Source organism: Canis aureus, chromosome X, assembly GCF_053574225.1.
Source record: "Canis aureus isolate CA01 chromosome X, VMU_Caureus_v.1.0, whole genome shotgun sequence".
NCBI lineage: Eukaryota > Metazoa > Chordata > Mammalia > Carnivora > Canidae > Canis > Canis aureus.
The window spans coordinates 69,227,966-69,252,065 of NC_135649.1; the positions used below are offsets into that span (position 1 = coordinate 69,227,966).

Consider the following 24,100-nt stretch of genomic DNA (forward strand, 5'->3'; position numbering starts at 1 on the left):
TCTCTCTCTGTCTCTCATGAAAAAATAAATAAAAATCTTTAAAAAAATTAAATTTATTCTATGCCTATTTCCATGGGTGAGACATACAAGGAGTGAGATTTCAGGTCATCATAAGGAAACTATAATGATTAGACCTGTCTAAAACTGAAATGGATTTTCTTAAAATATAGTAAATTCCCTCTCCCTGAAGGTATTTAAGCAGAGAGTGACTACTTGGTGTTAATGTTATAAAGAAGATTCAAGCATCAGAAGAATTTTTTTGACTAAGAGAATTTTAAGATCTCTTCTAACATATTGCTCTAAAATATCATTATAATCTGGTAAAATCTATAATAGTCAAAGATTTTTTGGAGTTCATAAATTCATAGATTATTGAATTATAGAACTGAAGGGATCCTTACAAATCATTATTAATTTACTTTAAAAATCAAATTTATCAAAGTATAATTTATACTAAGAAACACTCATTTTAAGTATACAGTTAGATAATTTTGACAAATATATGCCCTAGTGTACCTAACTACCCAATCCAGATACAGAATATTTTATTACCTTAAAAGATTTCCTTGTGTTCCTTCCAGGTCAATCTCCATCTCCATTCTCAGCCCCAGACAGTGACTATTAGTCACTTTACATCACTATTGATTACATTTATCTTTCCTAGAGTTTCATATACATGTAATCATACAGTATGTGCTTTTGGTTTTTGTTTTTGTTTTGGTCTGGCTTCATTCAGTCATCATCATGTTTTGGAGAATCACTCATGTTGTTGCATATATCAATAGATTGTTCCTATTTATTCCTGAGTAGTATTACATTGTATGGATATGCCACGATTTATTTATCTGTTCATCTCTTGATGACATTATGGTTTTTCCAGTTTGAGGTTATCTTGAACAATGCTGCTATAAACATTCAAGGTAGAAGTCTTTGTGTGGATATTTGTTTTGATTTCTCTGAGGAAATATCCAGAGGTGGAATTGCTGGGTTATGTGATAACTATATTTTTAAGTTTATAAGAAACCACCAAACTGTTTTCCAAAGGAGTTGTACCATTTTACATTCCTGCCATCAATGGTGAATGTGCCAGTTCATTCACATCCTTGACAATATATGGTATTTTCAGTCCTTTCAGTTTCAACAATTCTAGTATGTGTATTATGGGTTTATTTTAATAAAGTCAAATTTATTATATTTTTCTTGTTTATTGTATCATTAGAAATCAATTGTAATTGATTTTTAAAATTATGGTAAAATATACCATTTTAACCATTTTTTAAAGATTTTATTTATTTGAGGGAGAGTGAGCGAGAGCTAACATAAGCAGGGGCAGAAGGAGAGGGAGAAGCAGACTCCCCACTAAGCAGGCAGCCCAAAGTGGGGCTCGATCCCAGGACCCTGAAATCATGACCTGAGCCGAAGGCAGACACTTAACTGACTGAGCCACCGATGTGCCCCTTAACCATTTAAGTGTACAGTTCTGTGGCATTAATACATACACAATATTCTGCATCCATCTCCAGAACTCTTTTTATTATGCAAACTGACACTATGTGCCCATTATTAAACAATAACTTCTTACTTTCCTCAACCCCCAACCCCTGGCAACCAGAATTCTGTGTTCGATTTCTATGGCTTTGACTACTTTAGATACCTCACATAAGTAAAATCATACAATACTTGTTCATTTCTGACTGCCTTACACCACATAGCATAATGTCCTCAAGGTTCATTCATGTTGTGGCATGCATCAGAATTCCCTAACTTTTTAAGGCTCAGTGATATTCCACTGTATGTGTATGTATGTGTATATATATATACGACTTTTCATTTATCCATCCATCTGTGGATGCTTCCACCTTCTAGCTTTTGTAAATAAAATTGCTATCAACTAGATATACAAGTATCTGAGTCCCTGTGTTCAGTTCTTTTGTGTATATACCTAGGAATAGAATTGTGGAATTACATGGTAATTCTATGTTTAACATTTGAGAAACAGCCGCTGTTTTACATGATGGCTGTGTCATTTTATATTCCCACCAGAAAGCACAGGTGTCCTAATTTCTCCACATCCTCATCAACAATTGTTATTTCCTACTTTTTGATAATATCTATCCTAATGGGTATGAAGTAGTTTCTTGTATTTTTGCTTTGCATTTCCCTAATGAGCACTGATGTTGAGCATCTTCTCATGTGCTTATTGGCCATATAATTGGGCATTTTGTATATCTTCTCTGGAGAAATTCCAAGTCTTTCTGCCCATTTTTTAATTGGGTTGTTTATTTTAGAGTTGTTGAGTTGTAGGAGCCCTTTAATATTCTGGATATTAACTTATTATCAATATATGATTTGCAAATATCTTCTATTCTATGGATTGTCTTTTCCCTTTCTTGATAATGTCCTTTGAAACACAAACATTTTGTGATTTTGATGAAGTCCAAATACTTATTTTTTATTTTGGTGCCTGTGTTTTTGGCGTCATATCCAAGAATTTACCACCAAATCCAATGTCATGATTTCCCCTTAAGTTTTCTGTCTTTTTTTTTTAAAGATTTTATTTATTTATTCATGAGAGACACACAGGGAGAGGCAGAGACATAGGCAGAGGGAGAAACACGCTCCCTGCAGGGAGCCCAATGTGGGACTCAGTCCCAGGACCCCAGGATCACAACCTGAGCCAAAGGCAGATGCTCAACCACTGAGCCACCCAGGTGCCCCTCCCCTTAAGTTTTCTCCTAAGACTTATAATTTTAGCTTTTCCATGTAGGTCTTTGATCCATTTTGAGTTAACGTTTTGTATCTGACTTCATTATTTTACATATGGATATCCTATTTTCCCAACATCGTTTGTTGGAAAGGCTGTCCTCCTTCCATTGAATGGTCTTTGCACCCTAGTCTAACATCATTTGAACATATATGTGAAGGGTTATTTCTGGGTTTTCTATCCTAATTCATTGGTCTGTATGTCCGTATGCAAGTATCACACTTTTAATTACTGTAGCTTTGTACTAAGTTTTGAAATTAGGAGGTGTGAGTCTTCCAAGATTGTTCTTTTCTTCCAAGACTTTTTTTGGCAACCTAGGGTCCCTTGAGATTACATATGAATTATAGGATTTTTTAAAAAAGCTCTATATAAAACAAAAATGGCATTGAGATGTTCATAAGGATTCAATTGATCTCTTTGGGTGTCTTCTTTTTAAAAAAATGTTTATCTTTTATTCTGAAAAATATATATGATTTTCACTATTTTTTAACTTTAAAATTTTCCCTCCTTTTAACTTTTATAACATTTCCTAGTTTTATGTGTACAATATAGTAATTCAATACTTCCGTACTACACCCAGTGCTCATCACAAATGCACCCCTTAATTGCCATCACCTGTTTAACTCTTTGCCCCACCCACCTCCCTCTGGTAGTCCTCAGTTTGTTCTCTATAGTTAAAAAAGAGTCTATTTCTTGGTTTGTCTACCCCTCTCTCCTTATTTTCCCTTTGCTTATTTGTTTTGTTTCTTTTTTTCCCTAGAGACAGAGCACAAATGGGATGGTGGAGGGGCAGAGGGAAAGGAAGAGAGAGAATCTTAAGCAGACTCCACCCAGGGCTTAATCTCACGACCCTGAGGATCATGACCTGAGCTGAAACTCAATAGTCAGTCACTTAACTGACTAAACCACCCAGGTGCCCCCCATATGTAGGTCTTTGGAGAAACGTTTGCTTATGACTTTTGCCCATTTTTTGGTTGGAATATTTGTTTCTGGGGTGTTGAGTTTTATAACTTCTCTATATATTTTGGATACTAACCCTTTATTGGATATGTAATTTGCAAATATCTTTTCCCATTCTGTAGGCTGCCTTTTAGTTTTGTTGATTATTTCATTTGCTCTGTGGATGCTTTTTATTTTGATGTAGTTACAATAGGTTATTTTTACTTTTGTTTCCCTTGCCTCCAGGAACATACCTAGAAAGAAGTTGCTATGGCTGATGTCAAAGAGGTTTCTGCCTGTGTTCTCCTCTAGGATTTTTATGGTTTCAGGTCTCCATTTTAAATTTGTTTTTGTGTGTGCTGTAAGAAAGTGGTCTAGTTTCTGGGTGGGTACATTTCTGAATGTGAAAGTGGGTACATTTCTGGGTTTTCTATTATGTTCCATTGATCTAAGTGTCTGTTTTTATGACAGTACCATACTATCCCGATCACTACAGCTCTGTAATATAACGTGAAGTCAGAACTGTGATGCTTCCAAGCTTTGATCTTCTTTTCCAGGTTGCTTTGGCTATTTGGGGACTTTGGTGGCTCCATACAAATTTTAGGTTTGTTTGTTCTAGGTCTGGGAAAAATATTCCTGACCATAGAGGAAAAGCTCTGTTTTTCCCCATTGAGGATAATGTTAGCTGTGGGTTATTCATATATGGCCTTTTTTATGTTGAGTTATGTTCCCTCTAACCCTACTTTGTTGAGGGCTTCTATCCTAAATGGATGTTGTACTTTGTCAGATGCTTTTTCTGTATCTATTGAGAGGATCATATTTTTTTACCTTTCTTTTATTAATGTGATCTATCACATTGATTGATTTGTGAATACTGAACTACCATTATAACCCAGGAATAAATCCCACTTGATCCTGGTGAATGATTCTTTCAGTGTACTGTTGGATTTGGTTTGTTAGTATTTTATTGAGAATCTGCATCCATTATTCATCAAGGATACTGACCTCAATTTTTCTTTCTTTTTAAAAAAGATTTTATTTATTTATTCATGAGAGACACACAGAGAGAGGCAGAGACATAGGCAGAGGGAGATACAGGCTCCATGCAGGAAGCCCAATGTGGGACTCAATCCCAGGACCCTGGGATCATGACCTGAGCCAAAAGCAGATGCTCAACCGCTGAGCCACCCAGGCATCCCCCGGCCTCAATCTTTCTTTTTCAGTGGGGTCTTTATCTGGTTTTGGTATCAGGGTAATACTGGCTTCATAGAATGAATTTGGAAGTTTTGCTTCCTTTTCTATGTTTTGGAATAGTTTGAGAATATATGAAAAGAGTATTAACTCTTTTTTAAGTGTTTGGTAAAATTTACCTGCGAAGCTATTTGATCCTGGACTTTTGTTTGTTAGGATATGTTTGATCATTCAATTTCTTTGCCACTTATTAGTCTATTCAAAGTATTCTATTTCTTCCTGTTGCAGTTTTGTTAATTTATATGTTTCTTGAAATTCATCTATTTCTTCCAGGTTAGTGATGACTTTTTATTTTTTTATTATTTTTTAAGTTTTATTTATTAATTTTTTGTATTTTTTTTGGAGTTCGATTTGCCAACATATAGCATAACACCCAGTGCTCATCCCGTCAAGTGCTCCCCTCAGTGCCCATTACCCAGTCACCCCATCCCCCCGTCCACCTCCCTTTTCACTACTCCTTGTTCGTTTCCCAGAGTTAGGAGTCTCTCATGTTCTGTCACCCTCTCTGATATTTCCCACTCATTTTCTCTCCTTTCCCCTGTATTCCCTTTCACTATTTTTTATATTCCCCAAATGAATGAGATCATATAGTGTTTGTCCTTCTCCGATTGACTTACTTCACTCAGCATAATACCCTCCAGTTCCATCCACGTTGAAGCAAATGGTGAGTATTTGTTGTTTCTAATGGCTGAGGAATATTCCATTGTATACATAAACCACATCTTCTTTATCCATTCATCTTTCAAAGAACACCGAGGCTCCTCCACAGTTTGGCTATTGTGGACATTGCTGCTATAAACATTGGGGTGCAGCAATCCTGCCATTTCCCTGCATCTGTATCTTTGGGGTAAATCCCCAGAAGTGCAACTGCTGGGTCATAGAGCAGTTCTATTTTTAGCTCTTTGAGGAACCTCCACAGTTTTCCAGAGTGGCTGCACCAGTTCACATTCCACCAACAGTGCAAGAGGGTTCCCCTTTCTCCACATCCTCTCCAACATTTGTTGTTTCCTGTCTTGTTAATTTTCCCCATTCGCACTGGTGTGAGCTGGTATCTCATTGTGGTTTTGATTTGTATTTCCCAGATGGACAGTGATGCAGAGTATTTTCTCATGTGCTTGTTGGCCATAGCTGTGTCCCCTTTGGTAAAATTTCTGTTCATGTCTTTTGCCCATTTCATGATTGGATTGTTTGTTTCTTTACTGTTGAGCTTAATAAGTTCTTTCTAGATCTTGCATACTAGCCCTTTATCTGATGTCATTTGCAAATATCTTCTCCCATTCTGTGGGTTGTCTTTTAGTTTTCTTGACTGTTTCTTTTTTAAAGATTTTATTTATTTATTCATGAGAGACACAGAGAGAGAATGAGAGGCAGAGACACAGGCAGAGAGAGAAGCAGGCCTCATGCAGGGAGCCCAACGCGGTACTCGATCCTGGGTCTCCAGGATCACCCCATGGACCGAAGGTGACGCTAAACTGCTGAGCTACCCGGGCTACCCTTGTTGACTGTTTCTTTTGCTGTACAGAAGCTTTTTATCTTGATTAAGTCCCAATAATTCATTTTTGCTTTTGTTTTCCTTGCCCTCATAGATGTATCTTGCAAGATGTTGCTGTGGCCAAGTTCAAAAAGGGTATTGCCAATGTTCTCCTCTATGATTTTGATGGATTCTTGTCTCACATTGAGATCTTTCCTCCATTTTGAGTTTATCTTTGTGTATGGTGTAAGAGAATGGCCTAGTTTCATTCTTCTGCACGTAGCTGTCCAGTTTTCCCAGCACCATTTATTGAACAGGCTGTCTTTTTTCCAGTGCATAGTTTTTCCTGCTTTGTCGAATATTAGTTGACCATAGAATTGAGGGCCCACTTCTGGGTTCTCTATTCTGGTCCATCAATCTATGTGTCTGTTTTTGTGCCAGTACCACACTGTCTTGATGATCACAGCTTTGTAGTATAGCTTGAAATCCAGCATTGTGATGCCCCTGGCTTTGGTTTTCTTTTTCAATATTCCCCTGGCTATTTGGGGTCTTTTCTGATTCCACACAAATCTTAAGATGATTTGTTCCAACTCTGTGAAGAAAGTCCATGGTATTTTCATAGGGATTGTACTGAATGTATAAATTGCCCTGGGTAGCATTGACATTTTCACTATATTCTTCCAATCCATGAGCATGGAATATTTTTCCATCTCTTTGTGTCTTCCTCAATTTCTTTCAGAAGTCTTCTGTAGTTTTTAGGGTATAGATCCTTTACCTCTTTGGTTAGGTTTATTCCTTAGGTATCTTATGCTTTTGGGTGCAATTGTAAATAGGATTGACTCCTTAATTTCTCTTTCTTCAGTTTTATTGGTAGTGATAACTTTTTAAAAACATAACACCAAAAGCACATTCGATGAAAAATAATTGGTACTTGGACATTATTAAAATTAGAAACCTCTATGTGAAAGATATTGTTAAGGAATGGAAACATAAGCCTTACAGTGAGAGAAAATATTTACAAAACACATATTTGGTTAAAAAAATGATATCCAAAATATACAAAGAATTAAATAATAAGGCAAGAAAGACAAGAAATTATAAATTATAAAGTTATAATTTATAATTATGAACTATAAATTTGGGAAAAGACTTGAACAGATATCTTACTAAAGAAGACATATAGATGGCAAATAAGCATATAAAAACATTCTCAACATTATATTTCATCAAGAAAATGCAAATTAAAACAATACCACTACATAACTGTTAAAATGGCTAAAATCTAAAAACTGACAAAACCAAATACTGGTGAAAATGTGGCAAAATTGAAATTCTCTTTCATTGCCAGTAAGAAAAATAATAGTAGAGCCATTTTGAAAGATAATTTCAGTTTCTTATAAAACTAGACATACTCTCACAACATGATCTAGTAATTGCCCTTCTTAGTATTTTATCCAAATGAACTGTAAGCTAATATCCACACAAAATCCTGCACATTACTCATAATTGTGAAAACTTAGAAGCAACCAAAATATCATTCAATAGGTTATAAAAATATAATAAAATTCAGAATACCCTTATTTTGTAATGATAGTTTGTAAATCACTTTTATCTCTACTATAAAAATTAAAAACAATAATATTAAAAATAACTATAGCTATAAAAATTTGTTAACAGATTTACAATATAAAAAGATGTAAAGTGTGACATGAATAGCATAAATGTGAGGAGAGAAGACGTAAAAGTGTAGAGTTTCTCTATGCGTTTGAACATAAGTTGTTAACAGCTTAAAATAGACTGTTATATCTAAAAGATGCTTTTTGTAAACCACATGGTAAGCACAAAGAAAAAACCCATAGTACATACATAAAAGATAAATAAAAAGGAATAAGAGCATACTAATACAAGAATAAATTTTTTAAAAAGACAGCAAGGGGTAAAAAAGAACAAAGGAATTAAAAATTAAGAAAACAGTTAAGAAAATGGGAATAGTAGGTCTATACCTATCAAAATTACTTTAAATATAAATGGAAGAAATTCTCCAAAGACACAGAATAAATGGATTTTTAATAAAAAAAAATTCCAACAGTATGCTGCCTACTAGAGACTAACTTAGCTTTAAGGATATGCATGAACTGAAAGGGACTGAAAAAGATATTACATGCAAATGGTAAGGAAAAGAGAGCAGGAGTGGCTATAATTATATCAGATAAAATAAACTTTAGTCAAAATTGGTCACCAGAGACAAAGGTCACTATATAGTGATAAAGGGGTCACCTCATCCAGAGGATATGACAATTGTAAATATATATACACTGAACATTAGAGCAACTAAATATTTAAAACTAATACTAACCAAAAAGATGCTCAGCATCACTAATCATCGGTAAAATGCACATTAAAACCATAGTGATATACTATTTCACACCTGTCAGAATGGTTAATTCAAATACACAAGAAATAGCAAGTTTTGACAAAAATGTGGAGAAAAAGGTACCCTCATGCACTGTTGGTAGGAATGCAAATTGGCAGAGCAACTGTGGAAATCACTTTGGAGGTTCTTCAAAAATTAAAATTAGAATTCCTATATGATCCAGTATTTCCATTACTGGATATTTACCCAGCCAAAAGGGAAAACACTAATTTGAAAATATTACACTCCTATGTTTATTGCAGCATTATTTACAATGACCAAGATTTGGAAGCAAACGAACTGTTCATTGATAGATGAATGAAGATGATGTGGTATATATACACTTGGAAATTATTCAGCCATAAAAAAGAATGAACTCTTGCCATTTGCAATACTATGGAAGGACCTAGAGAGTCTAGAGGATATAATATTAAGTGAAATAACTCAGTCAGAGAAAGACAAACATCATATGATTTCATCCATACATTATTTAACACATAAAACAACAACAAAAAAGGATACAGACAAAAAGAGACTCTTAAATACAGAGAACAAATTGGTGGTTGCCAGAGGAAAGGTGGGTTAGGGGGATAGGTGAAATAAAGGTGGTTAAGAGTACACTTATCTTGATGAGCACTGAGACATGTATAAAATTGTTGAATCATTATATTGTACACCTGAAACTAATATAACACTGTATATTAATTATACTTGAATTTAACAATAAACAAATAAAGCAAATGTTAACACACTGAAGGTAGTAGTAGGCAGCAATTATAAATAGTAAAGGACTTCAACACCCACTTTCAACAATGCATAGATCATGCAGACAGAAAAATAATATATAAATAGTGGACCTGAATAACACTATAGACCAAATGAACCTTACAAATACATATAGAATATTTAACAGCACAAGAATACACATTTCTCTGAAGCACACATGGAACATTCTCCAGGATAGACCATATGTTGGGCTAGCAAGCAAGCTGTAACAAATTTGAGAAGATTGAAATCATATCAGATATCTTTTTCAAACACAATGGTAAAACCTGGAAATAAATATCAGGAGGAAAAACAATTCACATTGTTTCTCAACAATGCATGGAGGTTGAGAAACACATTCCTGAACAACCAATGTGTTAAAGAAGAAATCAAAAGGGAAATTGCAAAGTATTTTGTGACAAAAGGAAATGGAAACACATCATATCCAAACTTACGGGATGCATCAAAAATTGTCCTCAGCAGAAAGTTTATAGTGATAAACACCTACATTAAAAAAAACTCAAATAATCTAACTTTACAACTCAAGGAATTAGAAAAAGAAGAAAAAAGTAAGCCTAGATTTGGGGGCTTAATGTAATTTGGTGCTGTAAATACACACCTCAGGGATTGGTTCTTTCTACCACATTTTGCTGTGTTCATCTCATAACCAAAGTAACTTTCTTTGCAGTCTCCTGGGGATGCAGGTAGGAGTGGTTTAGTTCTGATTTGTACTTAGCCTAAGGGTATGGTCCCTTGAGTCTTGATACCTGTTCCCTGACCTAGTGAGGTTCATTAAAACTAAAGGTGACATTTATTTAGATTTATAAATGTCCACCAGAAAAAAAAGTGGCTCTAATTCTCTGCTTGTTTCTCTGGAACTTCACTTTCCTTAGAATTTACTATCTTGTAAGTTACTCTGGAATTGAAAAAAATGTTATCTAACATCTTTGTTTTCAGTTGGAGTGTTGGTCTGATGTATATCATGCACCTTATTTCTAGAAGCAGAATGCACAGTTTCTTTAGCATTTTAAGAGAACAGTTCTTTAAAGATTTTACTTAGATTCATGTCTTTTTATAATGAGTATCCTCAACCATTTGGACTATGTTAATACTATTAGTGAAACACAAGGTCTTATTACTTTTATAAAAGAGGGCCAATATTTCTTTTTTTTCAGGCTAAAGAGGCAGTGATAGAAGCTGAACAACGTGATCCTACAAATATTTTCACTCAATTTTATGTATTCAAGATTGCAGTTTTAGAGGGCAACTCTGGCAGAGGTATATTATTTATGAATTATATTTAATTATTAATATAAAGAATAATAATCCTCTTCTACCATAAAGGAAAAAAAGATTGTTTTTAAGAGTGGAGTTATATGTTGTGTATTCTACCTTTCCTGTGTAAAGATGATACTACCATGCAAAAAGGAAGTATGGGGTAAGAGAGAGTTCACTGCAAACCCTTTTCAGTTGAGTTGTCTTAGATAATCAGTCTCCAGCTGACTTTTAAATATTTTCATTTATTTGGGAAGTTATTGGTGAGAGATTTGGCCTTGAAATGGAGTTTCTTGCTACAGAGTTGACAGTGCTGAAGTCGCTCACCTGAACTTCATCCCATTAGTACTGTCCCCTTTCCATTAAGTTAAGCATAGTTTCCTAGTTGATGTGTCTTTACACTTCTGTATCTTGATTTGGTTACAGATATGCCATGTTGTGATATTACTCCCATTCAGCCCTCAGTGTAGCTGAGGATACCCTGAGGCAGCTTGAGCTCCAGACTGGTTCTCTCTTGTGAAGGTTATAAGTTGAGAAATTGATAGTTTTAAATTAATAGATCCAAACAGAATTTATACTAATCCGACTAAGCAACTGTTTATGAATACCTACTATGTGCAACAGACTCTGCTTTGCACTTCAAAAAAAGAAAGATAGTTTATTCTTCTTTGGAAAAGAAATGTTCCAGGATAGTAAAGTATACCTGTATATGAATTAAAGATTAGTAAATTGGAGTCAGTTCTTTATCAGGGTTTATTTTTTTTAAGATTTTACTTATTTAAGATAGAGAGTACACACATGAGCAGGAGGAGGTTTAGAGGGAGAGGGAGAAGCAGACTCCCTGCTGAACAGGGAGCCCCATGTGGGACTCGATCCTAGGACCCCAGGATCATGACCTAAGCCAAAGGCAGATGCTTAACCAACTGAGCTACCCAGGCATCCTTTATATTGTAGTCATGTCCATCATCAATTTTTTCATTAGAGACCTTTGGGAATTTGTTATATTTGATGTACTATGTTGAAAGATTAAAAAAATTTTAACTTTTTACCAACAGAAATGGCAAAAAAAAAATAGATTTCCTATTAAACCTTTTAACATTCTATTAAAATAAATTTTTTTACTTTTATTTATTTTTTAAAGATTTTTTAAAATTTATTTATTCATGAAAGACACAGAGAGAGAGAAAGAAAGAGAGAGAGAGAGAGAGAGAGAGAGGCAGAGGGAGAGGCAGGCTCCATGCAGGGAGCCTGGCATGGGACTCCATCCCGGGTCTCCAGGATCGCGCCCTGGACTGAAGGTGGCGCTAAACCGCTGAGCCACCTGGGCTGCCCATAAATTTTTTACTTTTTAAACATACCATCAGCTCAGTCTTTTTTTTCCCCCCTAGTTATCTGTGACCATTTTTTAAAGCCATGTTTGTTGATAATATATAGAATAAAACTTACTAGATTCTTTGAGGTTTATTTATATTAATAAATCTATGAGTTTTGACAAATGTATACAGTTATGTAACCACCATTACCATCATGATACAGAACAAAAAATTGCCTCAGGCTCCTTTATTGTCATTCCTTCCCACCACTTTTAGCCCTGGAAGCAGCTGAACTTATTTCTATCTCTGTATTTTTGCCTTTTCCAAAATGTCATATAAATGAGATCATACAGTATAAAGCTTTTTAAGCCTTTCTTTCACTTATCATAATGTATTCAAAACCCATTCATACTGTTGTGTTTCCATAGTTTGTTCTTCTTTATTGCCACAGTTTATTCATTCACCATTTGAAGTATATTTGGATGGTTTCCATTGTGAGCAAGTGTGAATAAATGTGCTATAAATATCTGTTTACAGATTTTGTGTGATGATAAAATTTAACTTCTCTAGGATAAATATCTAGAAGTTGGATTTTTGGGTTGTATGGTAGATACATGTTTAACTATCAGAAACTGCCAAGCTGTTTTTCTAAGTAGCTATACAATTTTACATTCTAACCAGTTATGTTTGAGTGTTCCAGGTGATCTGCTTGGAATTGTCCATTTAAAAAATACTTTACCCATTCTAATAGTTGATGTATATCAACTTGGAATTGTCCATTTAAAATTCCTACTTGTCCTTTTAAAAAATACTTTACCCATTCTAATAGTTGGGTAGTGGTATCTTACTGTGGTTTTAACTATATTTCTGTAATGTCTAACATTTGAAATCCATATATCTTCTTTGGCAGAGTGTTGGTTTTTTTTTTAAAAAAAAGATTTTATTTATTTATTCATGAGAGACATAGAGAGAGAGAGAAAGAGAGGCAGAGACACAGGCAGAGGGAGAAACAGGCTCCATGCAGGGAGCCTGACCTGGGACTCAATCCCAGGTCTTCAGGATCCCACCCCAGGCCGAAGGTGCCGCTAAACTGCTAAGCCACTGGGGCTGCGCTGGCAGAGTGTTTATATAAATCTTTTGCCCAGTTTTCTATAGGGAACTTAGTTTTCTTTTAAAAAAAGTTATCTCTAATATGTTTTATTCATCTTGTATCATAGTGGCTAGAACATAGGGAAGAAAAATATTTTAGTTACTAAGATATAGGGAACTTTGTTTTCTTATTGAATTTTGAAAGTTCTTTATACATTTTATTTTATTTTTATTTATTTTTTTGTATATTTTTTATTGGAGTTCGATTTGCCAACATATAGCATAACACCCAATGCTCATCACGTCAAGTGTTCCCCTCAGTGCCCATCATCCAGTCACCACAATGCCCTGCCCACCTCCCTTCCACCACCCCTTGTTTGTTTCCCAGTTAGGAGACTCTCATGTTCTGTCACCCTCTCTGATATTTCCCACTCATTTTCTCTTCTTTCCGCTTTATTCCCTTTCACTATTTTTTATATTCCCCCAATGAATGAGACCATATAATGTTTGTCTTTCTCCAATTGACTTACTTCACTCAGCATAATACCCTCCAGCTCCATCCACATTGAAGCAAATGGTGAGTATTTGTTGTTTCTAATGGCTGAGTAATATTCCACTGTATATATAGACCACATCTTCTTTATCCATTCATCTTTCAAAGGACACTGAGGCTCCTCCACAGTTTGGTTATTGTGGACATTGCTGCTATAAACATTGGGGTGCAGCTATCCTGCCATTTTGCTGTATTTGTATCTTTGGGGTAAATCCCCAGCAGTGCAACTGCTGAGTCGTAGGGCAGATCTATTTTTAACTCTTTGAGGAACCTCCACACAGTTTTCCAGAGTGGCTGTACCAGTTCACATTCCCACCAACAGTGCAAGAGGGTTCCCGTTTCTCCACATCCTCTCCAACATTTGTTGTTTCCTGTCTTGTTAATTTTCCCCATTCTCACTGGTGTGAGGTGGTATCTCATTGTGGTTTTGATTTGTATTTCCCTGATGGCCAGTGATACGGAGCATTTTCTCATGTGCTTGTTGCCATGTCTATGTCTTCCTCTGTGAAATTAATGTTCATGTCTTTTGCCCATTTCATGATTGGATTATTTGTTTCTTTGCTGTTGAGCTTTTAAGAAGTTCTTTATAGATGATGGATACTAGCCCTTTATCTGATATGTCATTTGCAAACATCTTCTCCCATTCTGTCGGTTGTCTTTTAGTTTTGTTGACTGTTTCTTTTGCTGTGCAGAAGCTTTTTATCTTGATGAAGTCCCAATACTTCATTTTTGCTTTTGTTTCCCTTGCCTTCATAGATGTATCTTGCAAGAAGTTGCTGTGGCCAAGTTCAAAAAGGGTGTTGCCTGTGTTCTGCTCTTGGATTTTAATAGATTCTTGTCTCACATTGAGATCTTTCCTCCAATTTGAGTTTATCTTTGTGTCTGGTGTAAGAGAATGGTCTAGTTTCATTCTTCTGCATGTGGCTGTCCAATTTTTCCAGCACCTTTTATTGAAGAGACTGTCCTTTTTCCAGTGGATAGTCTTTCCTGCTTTGTCGAAAATTAGTTGACCATAGAGTTGAGGGCCCATTTCTGGGTTCTCTGTTCTGTTCCATTGATCTATGTGTCTCTTTTTGTCCCAATACCATGCTGTATTAATGATTACAGCTTTTTAGTACAGCTTGAAATCCAGCATTGTGATGCCCCCGGCTCTGGTTTTCTTTGTCAATATTCCCCTATTGTGGAATATTGACAAATATTGTGGGCTATTTGGGGTCTTTTCTGATTCCACACAAATCTTAAGATGATTTGTTCCAACTCTGTGAAGAAAGTCCATGGTATTTTGATAAGGATTGCATTAAATGTGTAAATTGCCCTGGGTAGCATTGATATTTTCACAATATTAATTCTTCTAATCCAGTGTATAGAAATGCCACTGATTTCTGGGCATTGATTTTGCATCCTGCCACACTGCCAAATTGCTGTATGAGTTCTAGCAATCTTGGGGTGGAGTCTTTTGGGTTTTCTTTGTACAGTATCATGTCATCTGAAAAGAGGGAGAGTTTGACTTCTTCTTTGCTAATTTGATGCCTTTTATTTCTTTTTGTTGTCTGATTGCTGAGGCTAGGACTTTTAGTACTATGTTGAATAGCAGTGGTGAAAGTGGACTTCCCTGTCTTGTTCCTGATCTTAGGGGAAAGGCTCCCAGTGTTTCCCCATTGAGAATGATATTTGCTGTGGGCTTTTTGTAGATGGCTTTCAACATGCTGAGGAATGTTTCCTCTATCCCTACACTCTAAAGAGTTTTGATCAGGAATGGATGCTGTATTTTGTCAAATGCTTTCTCTGCATCTATTGAGAGGATCTTGTGGTTCTTGTTTTTTCTCTTGTTGATATGATCTATCATGTTGATTGCTTTATGAGTGTTGAAACAGCCTTGCATCTCAGGGAAATATCCTACTTTGTCATGGTGATTAATCTTCTTAATGTACTGTTGGATCCTATTGGCTAGTATCTTGTTGAGAATTGTTGCATCTGTGTTCATCAGGGATATTGGCCTATAATTCTCCTTTTTGGTGGGGTCTTTGTCTGGTTTTGGCATTAAGGTGATGCTGGCCTCATAGAAAAGAGTCTGGACACTGGGACACTTGCACCCCGATGTTTATAGCAGCAATGTCCACAATAGCTAAACTGTGGAAGGAGCCTCGGTGTCCATCGAAAGATGAATGGATAAAGAAGATGTGGTTTATGTGTACAATGGAATATTACTCAGCCATTAGAAATGACAAATACCCACCATTTGCTTCAACGTGGATGGAACTGGAGGGTATTATGCTGAGTGAAATAAGTCAATCTGAGAAGCACAAACATTATATGGTCTCATTCATTTGGGGAATATAAAAAATAGTGACAGGGAATAAAGGGGAAAGGAGAAAAAATGAGTGGGAAATATCAGAAAGGGAGACAGAACATGAGAGACTCCTAACTCTGGGAAACGAACTAGGGGTGGTAGAAAGGGAGGAGGGCAGGGGGTGGGGGTGACTGGGTGACGGGCACTGAGGGGGGCACTTGATGGGATGAGCACTGGGTGTTATTCTATATGTTGGCAAATTGAACACCAGTAAAAAAATAAATTAAAAAAAAAGAAAAGAGTTTGGAAGTATTTTATCCCTTTCTATCCTTTGGAACAGCATTAGTAGAACAGGTATTGTTTCTTCTTTAAACATTTAATATAATTCCCCAGGGAAGCCATCTTGCCCCAGACTTTTGTATCTTTGGAGGTTTTGATGACTGCTTCAATTTCGTCCCTGGTTATTGGCCTGTTCAGGTTTTCTATTTCTTCCTGTACCAGTGTTGATAGTTTGGGGTTTTCCAGAAATGCATCCATTTCTTCTAGATTGCCTAATTTATTGGCGCATAGCTGCTCATAATATGTTTTTAAAATTGCTTTTAATTCCTTGGTATTGGTTGTGATCTCTCCTCTTTCATTCATGATTTTATTAATTGGAGTCATTTCTCTTTTGTTTTTAATAAGGCTGGCAAATGGTTTATCTATATTTTTTAAGACTTATTTATTTATTCAGAGAGAGAGAGAGAGAGAGAGAGAAAGAGGCAGAGACACAGGCAGAGGAAGAAGCAGACTCCATGCAGGGAGCCTGATGTGGGACTCGATCCCAGGTCTCCAGGATCACACCTCGGGCTGCAGGCAGTGCTAAACCACTGTGCCACCGGGGCTGCCCCTGGTTTATCTATCTTATTAATTCTTTCAAGGAACCAACTCCCAGATTTGATCTGTTCTACAGTTCTTCTGGTCTCTATTTCATTGAGTTCTGCTCGAATCTTTATTAACTCTCTTCTTCTGCTTGGTGTAGGCTTTATTTGCTGTTCTTTCTCCAGTTTCTTTAGGTGTGCAAGGTTAGCTTGTGTATTTGAGGTTTTTCCAATTTTTTGACGGATGCTTATATTGTGATGTATTTCCCTCTTAGGACTGCTTTTGCTGTATCCCAAAGATTTTGAGTGATTGTATCTTCATTCTCATTAGTTTCCACGAATCTTTTTAATTCTTCTCTAATTTCCTGGTTGACCCTTGATCTTTTAGCAGGATGCTCTTTAACCTCCACATGTTTAAGTTTCTTCCAAAATTCTTCTTGTGATTGAGTTCAAGTTTCAAAGCATTATGGTCTGATAATATGCAGGGGAGTGCCCCAATCTTTTGGTATCGGTTGAGACCTGATTTGTGACCCAGTATGTGGTCTATTCTGGAGAAAATTCCATGTGCACTTGAGAAGAATGTGTATTCGGTTGCATTTGGATGTAAAGTTCTATAAATATCTGTGAAATCCATCTGGGCCAGTGTATCATTTAAAGCTCTTGTTTCTTTGGATATGTTGTCCTTAGAATATCAGTCATTTGCAGAAAGTGCTGTGTTGAAGTCTCCCAGTATTAGTGTATTATTATCTAAGTATGTCTTTGCTTTGGTTATTAATTGGTTGATATACTTGGCAGCTCCCACATTAAGGTCATAAATATTCATGATTGTTAGTTCCTCTTGTTAGATAGATCCTTTAAGTATGATATAGTGTCCTTCTTAATCTCTTACTACAGTCTTCGGGATAAACTTTAATTTATCTGATATGAGGATGGCTACCCCTGCTTTCTTTTGAGGACCATTTGAATGGTAAATGGTTCTCCAACCTTTCATTTTCAGGCTGTAGGTATGCTTAGGTCTAAAATGCGTCTCTTGTATTTAGCAAATAGATGGGTCTTGCTTTTTTAGCCAGTCTGAAACCCTACATCTTTTGATAGGATCATTAAGACCATTCTCATTCAAAATTAGTATTAAAAGATATGATTTTAGTGTCATCGTAATACCTATTCAGTCCCTGTTTTTGTGGATTGTTCCCTTGGACTTCCTCTTTCTATTCCAGAATCCCCCTTAATATTTCTTGCAGAGCTGGCTTGGTGGTCACATATTCTTTCAGTTTCTGCCTATCTTGGAAGCTCTTTATCTCTTCTTCTATTCTGAATGAGAGCCTTGCTGGATAAAGTATTGATTTTAGGGGGGGACCTCTGTATCTCCTGGATCTGAATGCCTGTTTCCTTTCAGGCATTATTAGGGAAGTTCTCAGCTATGATTTGTTCAAATATGCTTTCTGGTCCTCTGTCCCTCTTGGCGCCCTCTGGAACCCCAATTAAACATAGATTTTTCCTTCAGAGGCTGTCATTTATTTCCTTTAACCTTTCCTCATGGTCTTTTAATTTTTTCTATTTTTTCTTCTGCTTCCTTCCTTGTCATCAACTTGTGTTTTATGTCACTCTTTTTTTTCCCCACCCTTTCTTTTACCTCATTAACCCTCGTCATTAGGACCTCCAGTTTGGATTGCATCTCATTTAATTGATTTTTAATTTTGGCCTGATTAGATCTAAATTTTGCAGTCATGAAGTCTCTTGAATCCTTTATGCTTTTTTTCCAGAGCCATCAGTATCTTTATTTTATTTTTTAAAGATTTTTATTTATTTATTTATTCATGAGACACACACACACACAGAGAGAGAGAGAATCGAGAGATCAAGAGAGAGGCAGAGACAGGCAGAGGGAGAAGCAGGCTCCATGCAGGAGACTGACTTGAGACGCGATCCTGGGTCTCCGAGATCACGCCCTGGGCTGCAGGCGGCACTAAACTGCTGTGCCACCGGGGCTGCCCCATCAGTATCTTTATAATTTTGCTTCTGAATTGTCTTTCTGACATCAAATTGTAATCCAAATTCTGTAACTCTGTGGGAGAGAGTACTGTTCCTGATTCTTTCTTTTGTGGTGAATTCTTGTCATTTTGCTCAGTGCAGAGTGGCTAAACACGAGTTGTACTTGTTAGAAGCACAAACCCTTCTCTCTATAGCGTTCCAGCTGTTCTCTCTTTAAATCTCAGATTGAATTCGTAGGTTTTCAGGATGATTTGAAAGTTACCTAGGTAAGTTGGTGGGGACAGGTGACTTGGGGACCCTACTCCTCTGCTATCTTGTCCCACCCTGCTCTTTAAATATTTAGATACAAATTATCAGATGTATGTTTTATAATTTTTTCTTTTATTTTCTTATCAATGTCTTTCATGAGAAGTTTGATGGCTTTATCTTTTTTCCTCTTTTATGGAATAGCTACGAAACCTTTACCTAATCTAAGGTAACAAAGATTTTTTTCCTGTGTTTTCTTCAAGAAATTTTATAAGTTTAAGTGTATGGTTAGTTCTGTGATCAATTTTATATATTAATTTTTGCACTTAAGGTATGAACCAAAGTTCATTCTTTTTGCACATGGCTATCTAATCATTCCAGCATCATTTTTCAGCATTATTTATTTAAAAACTATCCTTTTTCAACTGAATTACCTTGCGCATTTATTGAAATTAGTTGTCATATATGCATGTGGGTCTCCTTCTGGATTTTGCATTCTCTTCCATTGTTCTGTTCATCTCTTCCTTATACCACTTCCACACTGTCTTAATTAGTTTAGCTGTATAATGAATTTGAAATCATGTAGTCAAAGGTCATAATTTTGCATGACTTGAATCCTTTTTTTTTTTTTTTTTTTGACTTGAATCCTTTTAAAAACGTTAAGTCTTGGGATGCCTGGGTGGCTCAGCGGTTGAGCATCTGCCTTCAGTCCAGGGCGTGATCCTGGAGACCCGGGATCGAATCCCACATCGGGCTCCCTGCATGGAGCCTGCTTCTCCTTCTGCCTATGTCTCTGCCTGCCTCTTTCTGTGTCTCTCATAAATAAATAAAATCTTTAAAAAAAAAAGTTAAGTCTTGTTCTATCGCCCAGAATATTGTCTTTATTTGCAAATGTTCTATGTGCACTTGCGAAAAATGTATATTTTACTATTGTTTGAGTGTTCTATAAGCATTATTCAGGTCAAGCTGATTAATAGTGTAAAGTGTACTACATCCTTGCTGATTCACTACTTTTTCTATCAGTTATTAAGAAAATATACTGAAATCTTTGAGTATAATTGTGGATCTCTTAATTTTTCCTTATAGTTCTTTAAAATTTTACTCCTTCAGTTTTGAAATTGTATCATTAGGTGTATAAACATTTAGGATTGTTATGTTCTTGTAATGAATTAATTCCTTTATCATCATGAATTAACCTTCTGTCATGTAATATTCTTTGCTCTGAAATCCATTTTGTCTGATATTAATATAGCCACTCCAACTTTCTTTTTTAATAGCTTTATAATTCCCCCACCAGAATATTCACTTATCTAAAGTATACAATTCTATAGCTTTTACTGTATCAGAGAATTAGACAACTATCCTCACAATCTAATTTCAGCACATTTTCAGCACTCCACAAAAGAATTTTCATACTCTTTAGCCATCATTCCCTCATTCTTCCCACACCTGTAGCCCTCGGCACACAGAACCTTATTTCAAGGGCAATCTGTTGATGACAAGAGAGAAATTTAATTGTGCAATCCTGTGAACGAGCAGTTCCATTCACAGAATGTACTGTAAAGAATAAGCATATGAGGGATGCCTGGGTGACTCAGTCAGTTAAGCCTCTGACTTTTGATTTCAGTTCAGGTCATGTTCTTGGGTTTGTGGGATTGAGCCCTGTGTTGGGCTTGAGCTCTGCATTTGTCATAGAGTCTGTTTGAGGATTCTTTCCCTCCCTCTGTCCCTTTCCTCTCATCCCCTCTCTCCCTCACCTCCCCCCTCAAAGAAAAAGAAGCATAGGATGCACAAAGATATACACAGGGATGTTCCTGAAGCACTATTCCAGCAAAATACATAATTTATATCCCTCAGTAGGAAACTGTATTAATAAAATACTAGTATCCCAGCTTTCTTTCGATTACCTTTAACATAGTATATATTATTCCATGCATTTTCTTTTAACAATTTTGTCTTTATATTTAAATTGTGTTTCTTGTAGGTAGTCTATAGTTGAATGTTGCTTTCTTTACTTCAGTGTGACTATCTGTCTTTCACTTGGGTTGTATAGACCATTTATATTTAACACGATTATTGATATGGTAAAGTTTAAATTTAGCATCTTGTCATTTGTCTTCTGTTTGTCCCACCTGTTCTTTGTTATCATTTTTCTTTTTTCTACTTTCTTTTGGATTTAGTATTTTTTATGATTACATTTATGTCATCTTTTAGCTTATTACCCATCTTTTGTTTTATTTTAATTATTAAGTTGTATAGTACATATATTTAACTTATTGTAGTCTACCTTTATGATATGTAATAGAATGCAATATCACCATTCATTTTTAAATTTTATTGTTTTATATTCCATTTTATGAATGTACCAAAATGTATTTAACCCATCCATTATTTAATGGAATTTAGGTTGGCTCTATATTTTTATTCTACCTTTTTTTTTTCTTGAAATACAGAATTTTATTTAGAAACTGTTTAAAGTAGAAAAAAACGCTGTCAAGAAAAACCAGGTGGAAAATGGGTTCCCAATAAAATGGAATTTTAGGGCAACAAAAGTCTTAAAGGCCACAAAAGAGAAATAGCACCACTGTTATTTTGAACAATGGCTAGTTACTTGCATTTTTCGGCATTGTTAATCCCTGAATCTGGGTTTTCCTCTGAATTCCACACAGCATGCACTACACAACAATTTTATCATAAAATATCTGCTTTCTACACACATTTTAGGACAAGCTACCACCGGAAACAAATCAATACAAATACATCAGGGGCTGAACAATCTCACTAGTGGGTAATACACATTTTGCAGAATTCTGCCAAACAAAGGAACTGAATAGGCTAGGGGCAAAGCAATGAAGAAGAGTTAAGGAATGAAATATTTTAAATATTAATAATTAATTAAGACATGGTACTGTATCTTCTGCAAAAGAAATTTAACATTTAGTATCACGCTAATGAATTTTGTCTCCAAAGAGATTAGTGCACTGGCAAAGTATTCCGATAACAGTGGAGGGTGGTGGACAGCAGGTACGGAGAACACCCAGCCATGCAGATCCTAATGTAGCGATGGCCTTCACTGGTCACTCCCTTTGCCAGAGGTCCAGAAAGAACTTGTAGTGTGACCACCTGCCTGCTGAACTTACACTCTAAGCAGCAAACTTTAAGGAGCCAAAGAGCAGTCCCCAGTGGGCAAGGGGAGCAGACAAGAGAAACATGTTCAATGTAAACTTAAAAGACAGTAAAATGGGACATGACTCCCATTGAAATCCCAGAGATGTGGGCAATTCCCCAAAAGTAGTTGTTAGATTTAAAAACTGGACACACCTCATTCCCCAAAAAACACAATATATAGAAACTTCAGGGATAACTGGAAAAATCATCAGAGAAATGTTCAATGAAATTCAGGCTCTTCAACTCAAACATCTCAGGGCTAAAACACACCATCTAGGCAGCAATGCCTCTTGCTTCTTAGAGCAGGAATACAATTGGTCAAGGACACCAAATGGCTTTGCAGAGCAACTTTTTAAACTTCCCTTTTGGAGCCAAGGTCTAGGTCTTTGAGGATTCAAGCAGCCCTGCAAGGCCTGTGAACAGCAGATTCCAAAGATCCAGAGGTCTGGTCCTTCCTTCCCAGACACCATGTCAAATACGTAAAATCTCCTGTCATGGTACATTTTATATTTTGAAATATGGAAACATGTTTTAAATACTCTTAAGACTCGTACAGCAATTTGGCAGTGTGGCAGGATACAAAATCAATGCCCAGAAATCAGTGGCATTTCTATACACTAGCAATGACACTGAAGAAAGAGAAATTAAAGAGTCAATCCCATTTACAATTGCACCCAAAAGCATAAGATACCTAGTAATAACCTAACCAAAGAGGTAAAGGATCTATACCCTAAAAACTACTGAACACGTCTGAAAGAAATTGAGGATGACACAAAGAGATGGAAAAATATTCCATGCTCATGGATTGGCAGAATTAATATTGTGAAAATGTCAATGTTACCCAGGGCAATATACACGTTTAATGCAATCCCTATCCAAATACCATGGACTTTCTTCAGAGAGTTGAAACAAAATATTTTAAGATTTGTGTGGAATCAGAAAAGACCCCGAATAGCCAGGGGAATTTTAAAAAAGAAAACCATATCTGGGGGCATCACAATGCCAGATTTCAGGTTGTACTACAAAGCTATGTTCATCAAGACAGTGTGGTACTGGCACAAAAACAGACACATAGATCAATGGAACAGAATAGAGAACCCAGAAGTGGACCCTCAACTTTATGGTCAACTAATATTTGACAAAGCAGGAATGACTATCCACTGGAAAAAGGACAGTCTCTTCAAAAAATGGTTCTGGGAAAATTGGACATCCACATGCAGAAGAATGAAACTAGACCACTCTCTTGCACCATACACAAAGATAAACTCAAAATGGATGAAAGATCTAAATGTGAGACAAGATTCCATCAAAATCCTAGAGGAGAACACAGGCAACACCCTTTTGAACTCGGCCACAGTAACTTCTTGCAAGATACATCCACGAAGGCAAAAGAAACAAAAGCAAAAATGAACTATTGGGACTTCATCAAGATAAGAAGCTTTTTCACAGCAAAGGATACAGTCAACAAAACTAAAAGACAACCTACAGAATGGGAGAAGATATTTGCAAATGACCTTTCAGATAATGGGCTAGTATCCAAGATCTATAAAGAACTTATGAAACTCAGCACCAAAGAAACAAACAATCCAATCATGAAATGGGCAAAAGACATGAACAGAGATCTCACAGAGGAAGACATAGACATGGCAACAAGAACATGAGAAAATGCTCCGCATCGCTGGCCATCAGGGAGATACAAATCAAAACCACA

At 36.1% G+C, this 24,100-nt stretch overlaps 1 protein-coding gene across 6 annotated transcripts in view; it reads left to right on the forward strand.

Annotated features, from left to right (window-relative positions):
• The window catches only part of TEX11 (testis expressed 11), a 323,813-nt gene that overhangs the window by 171,825 nt on the left and 127,888 nt on the right, over positions 1–24,100 (forward strand). For all 6 annotated transcript variants that reach the window (XM_077890293.1, XM_077890296.1, XM_077890292.1 and 3 more), the window contains one exon: positions 10,779–10,881. In XM_077890293.1, coding sequence (XP_077746419.1) covers positions 10,779–10,881 — 103 coding nt within the window. The remainder of the gene's footprint in view (positions 1–10,778; positions 10,882–24,100) is intronic.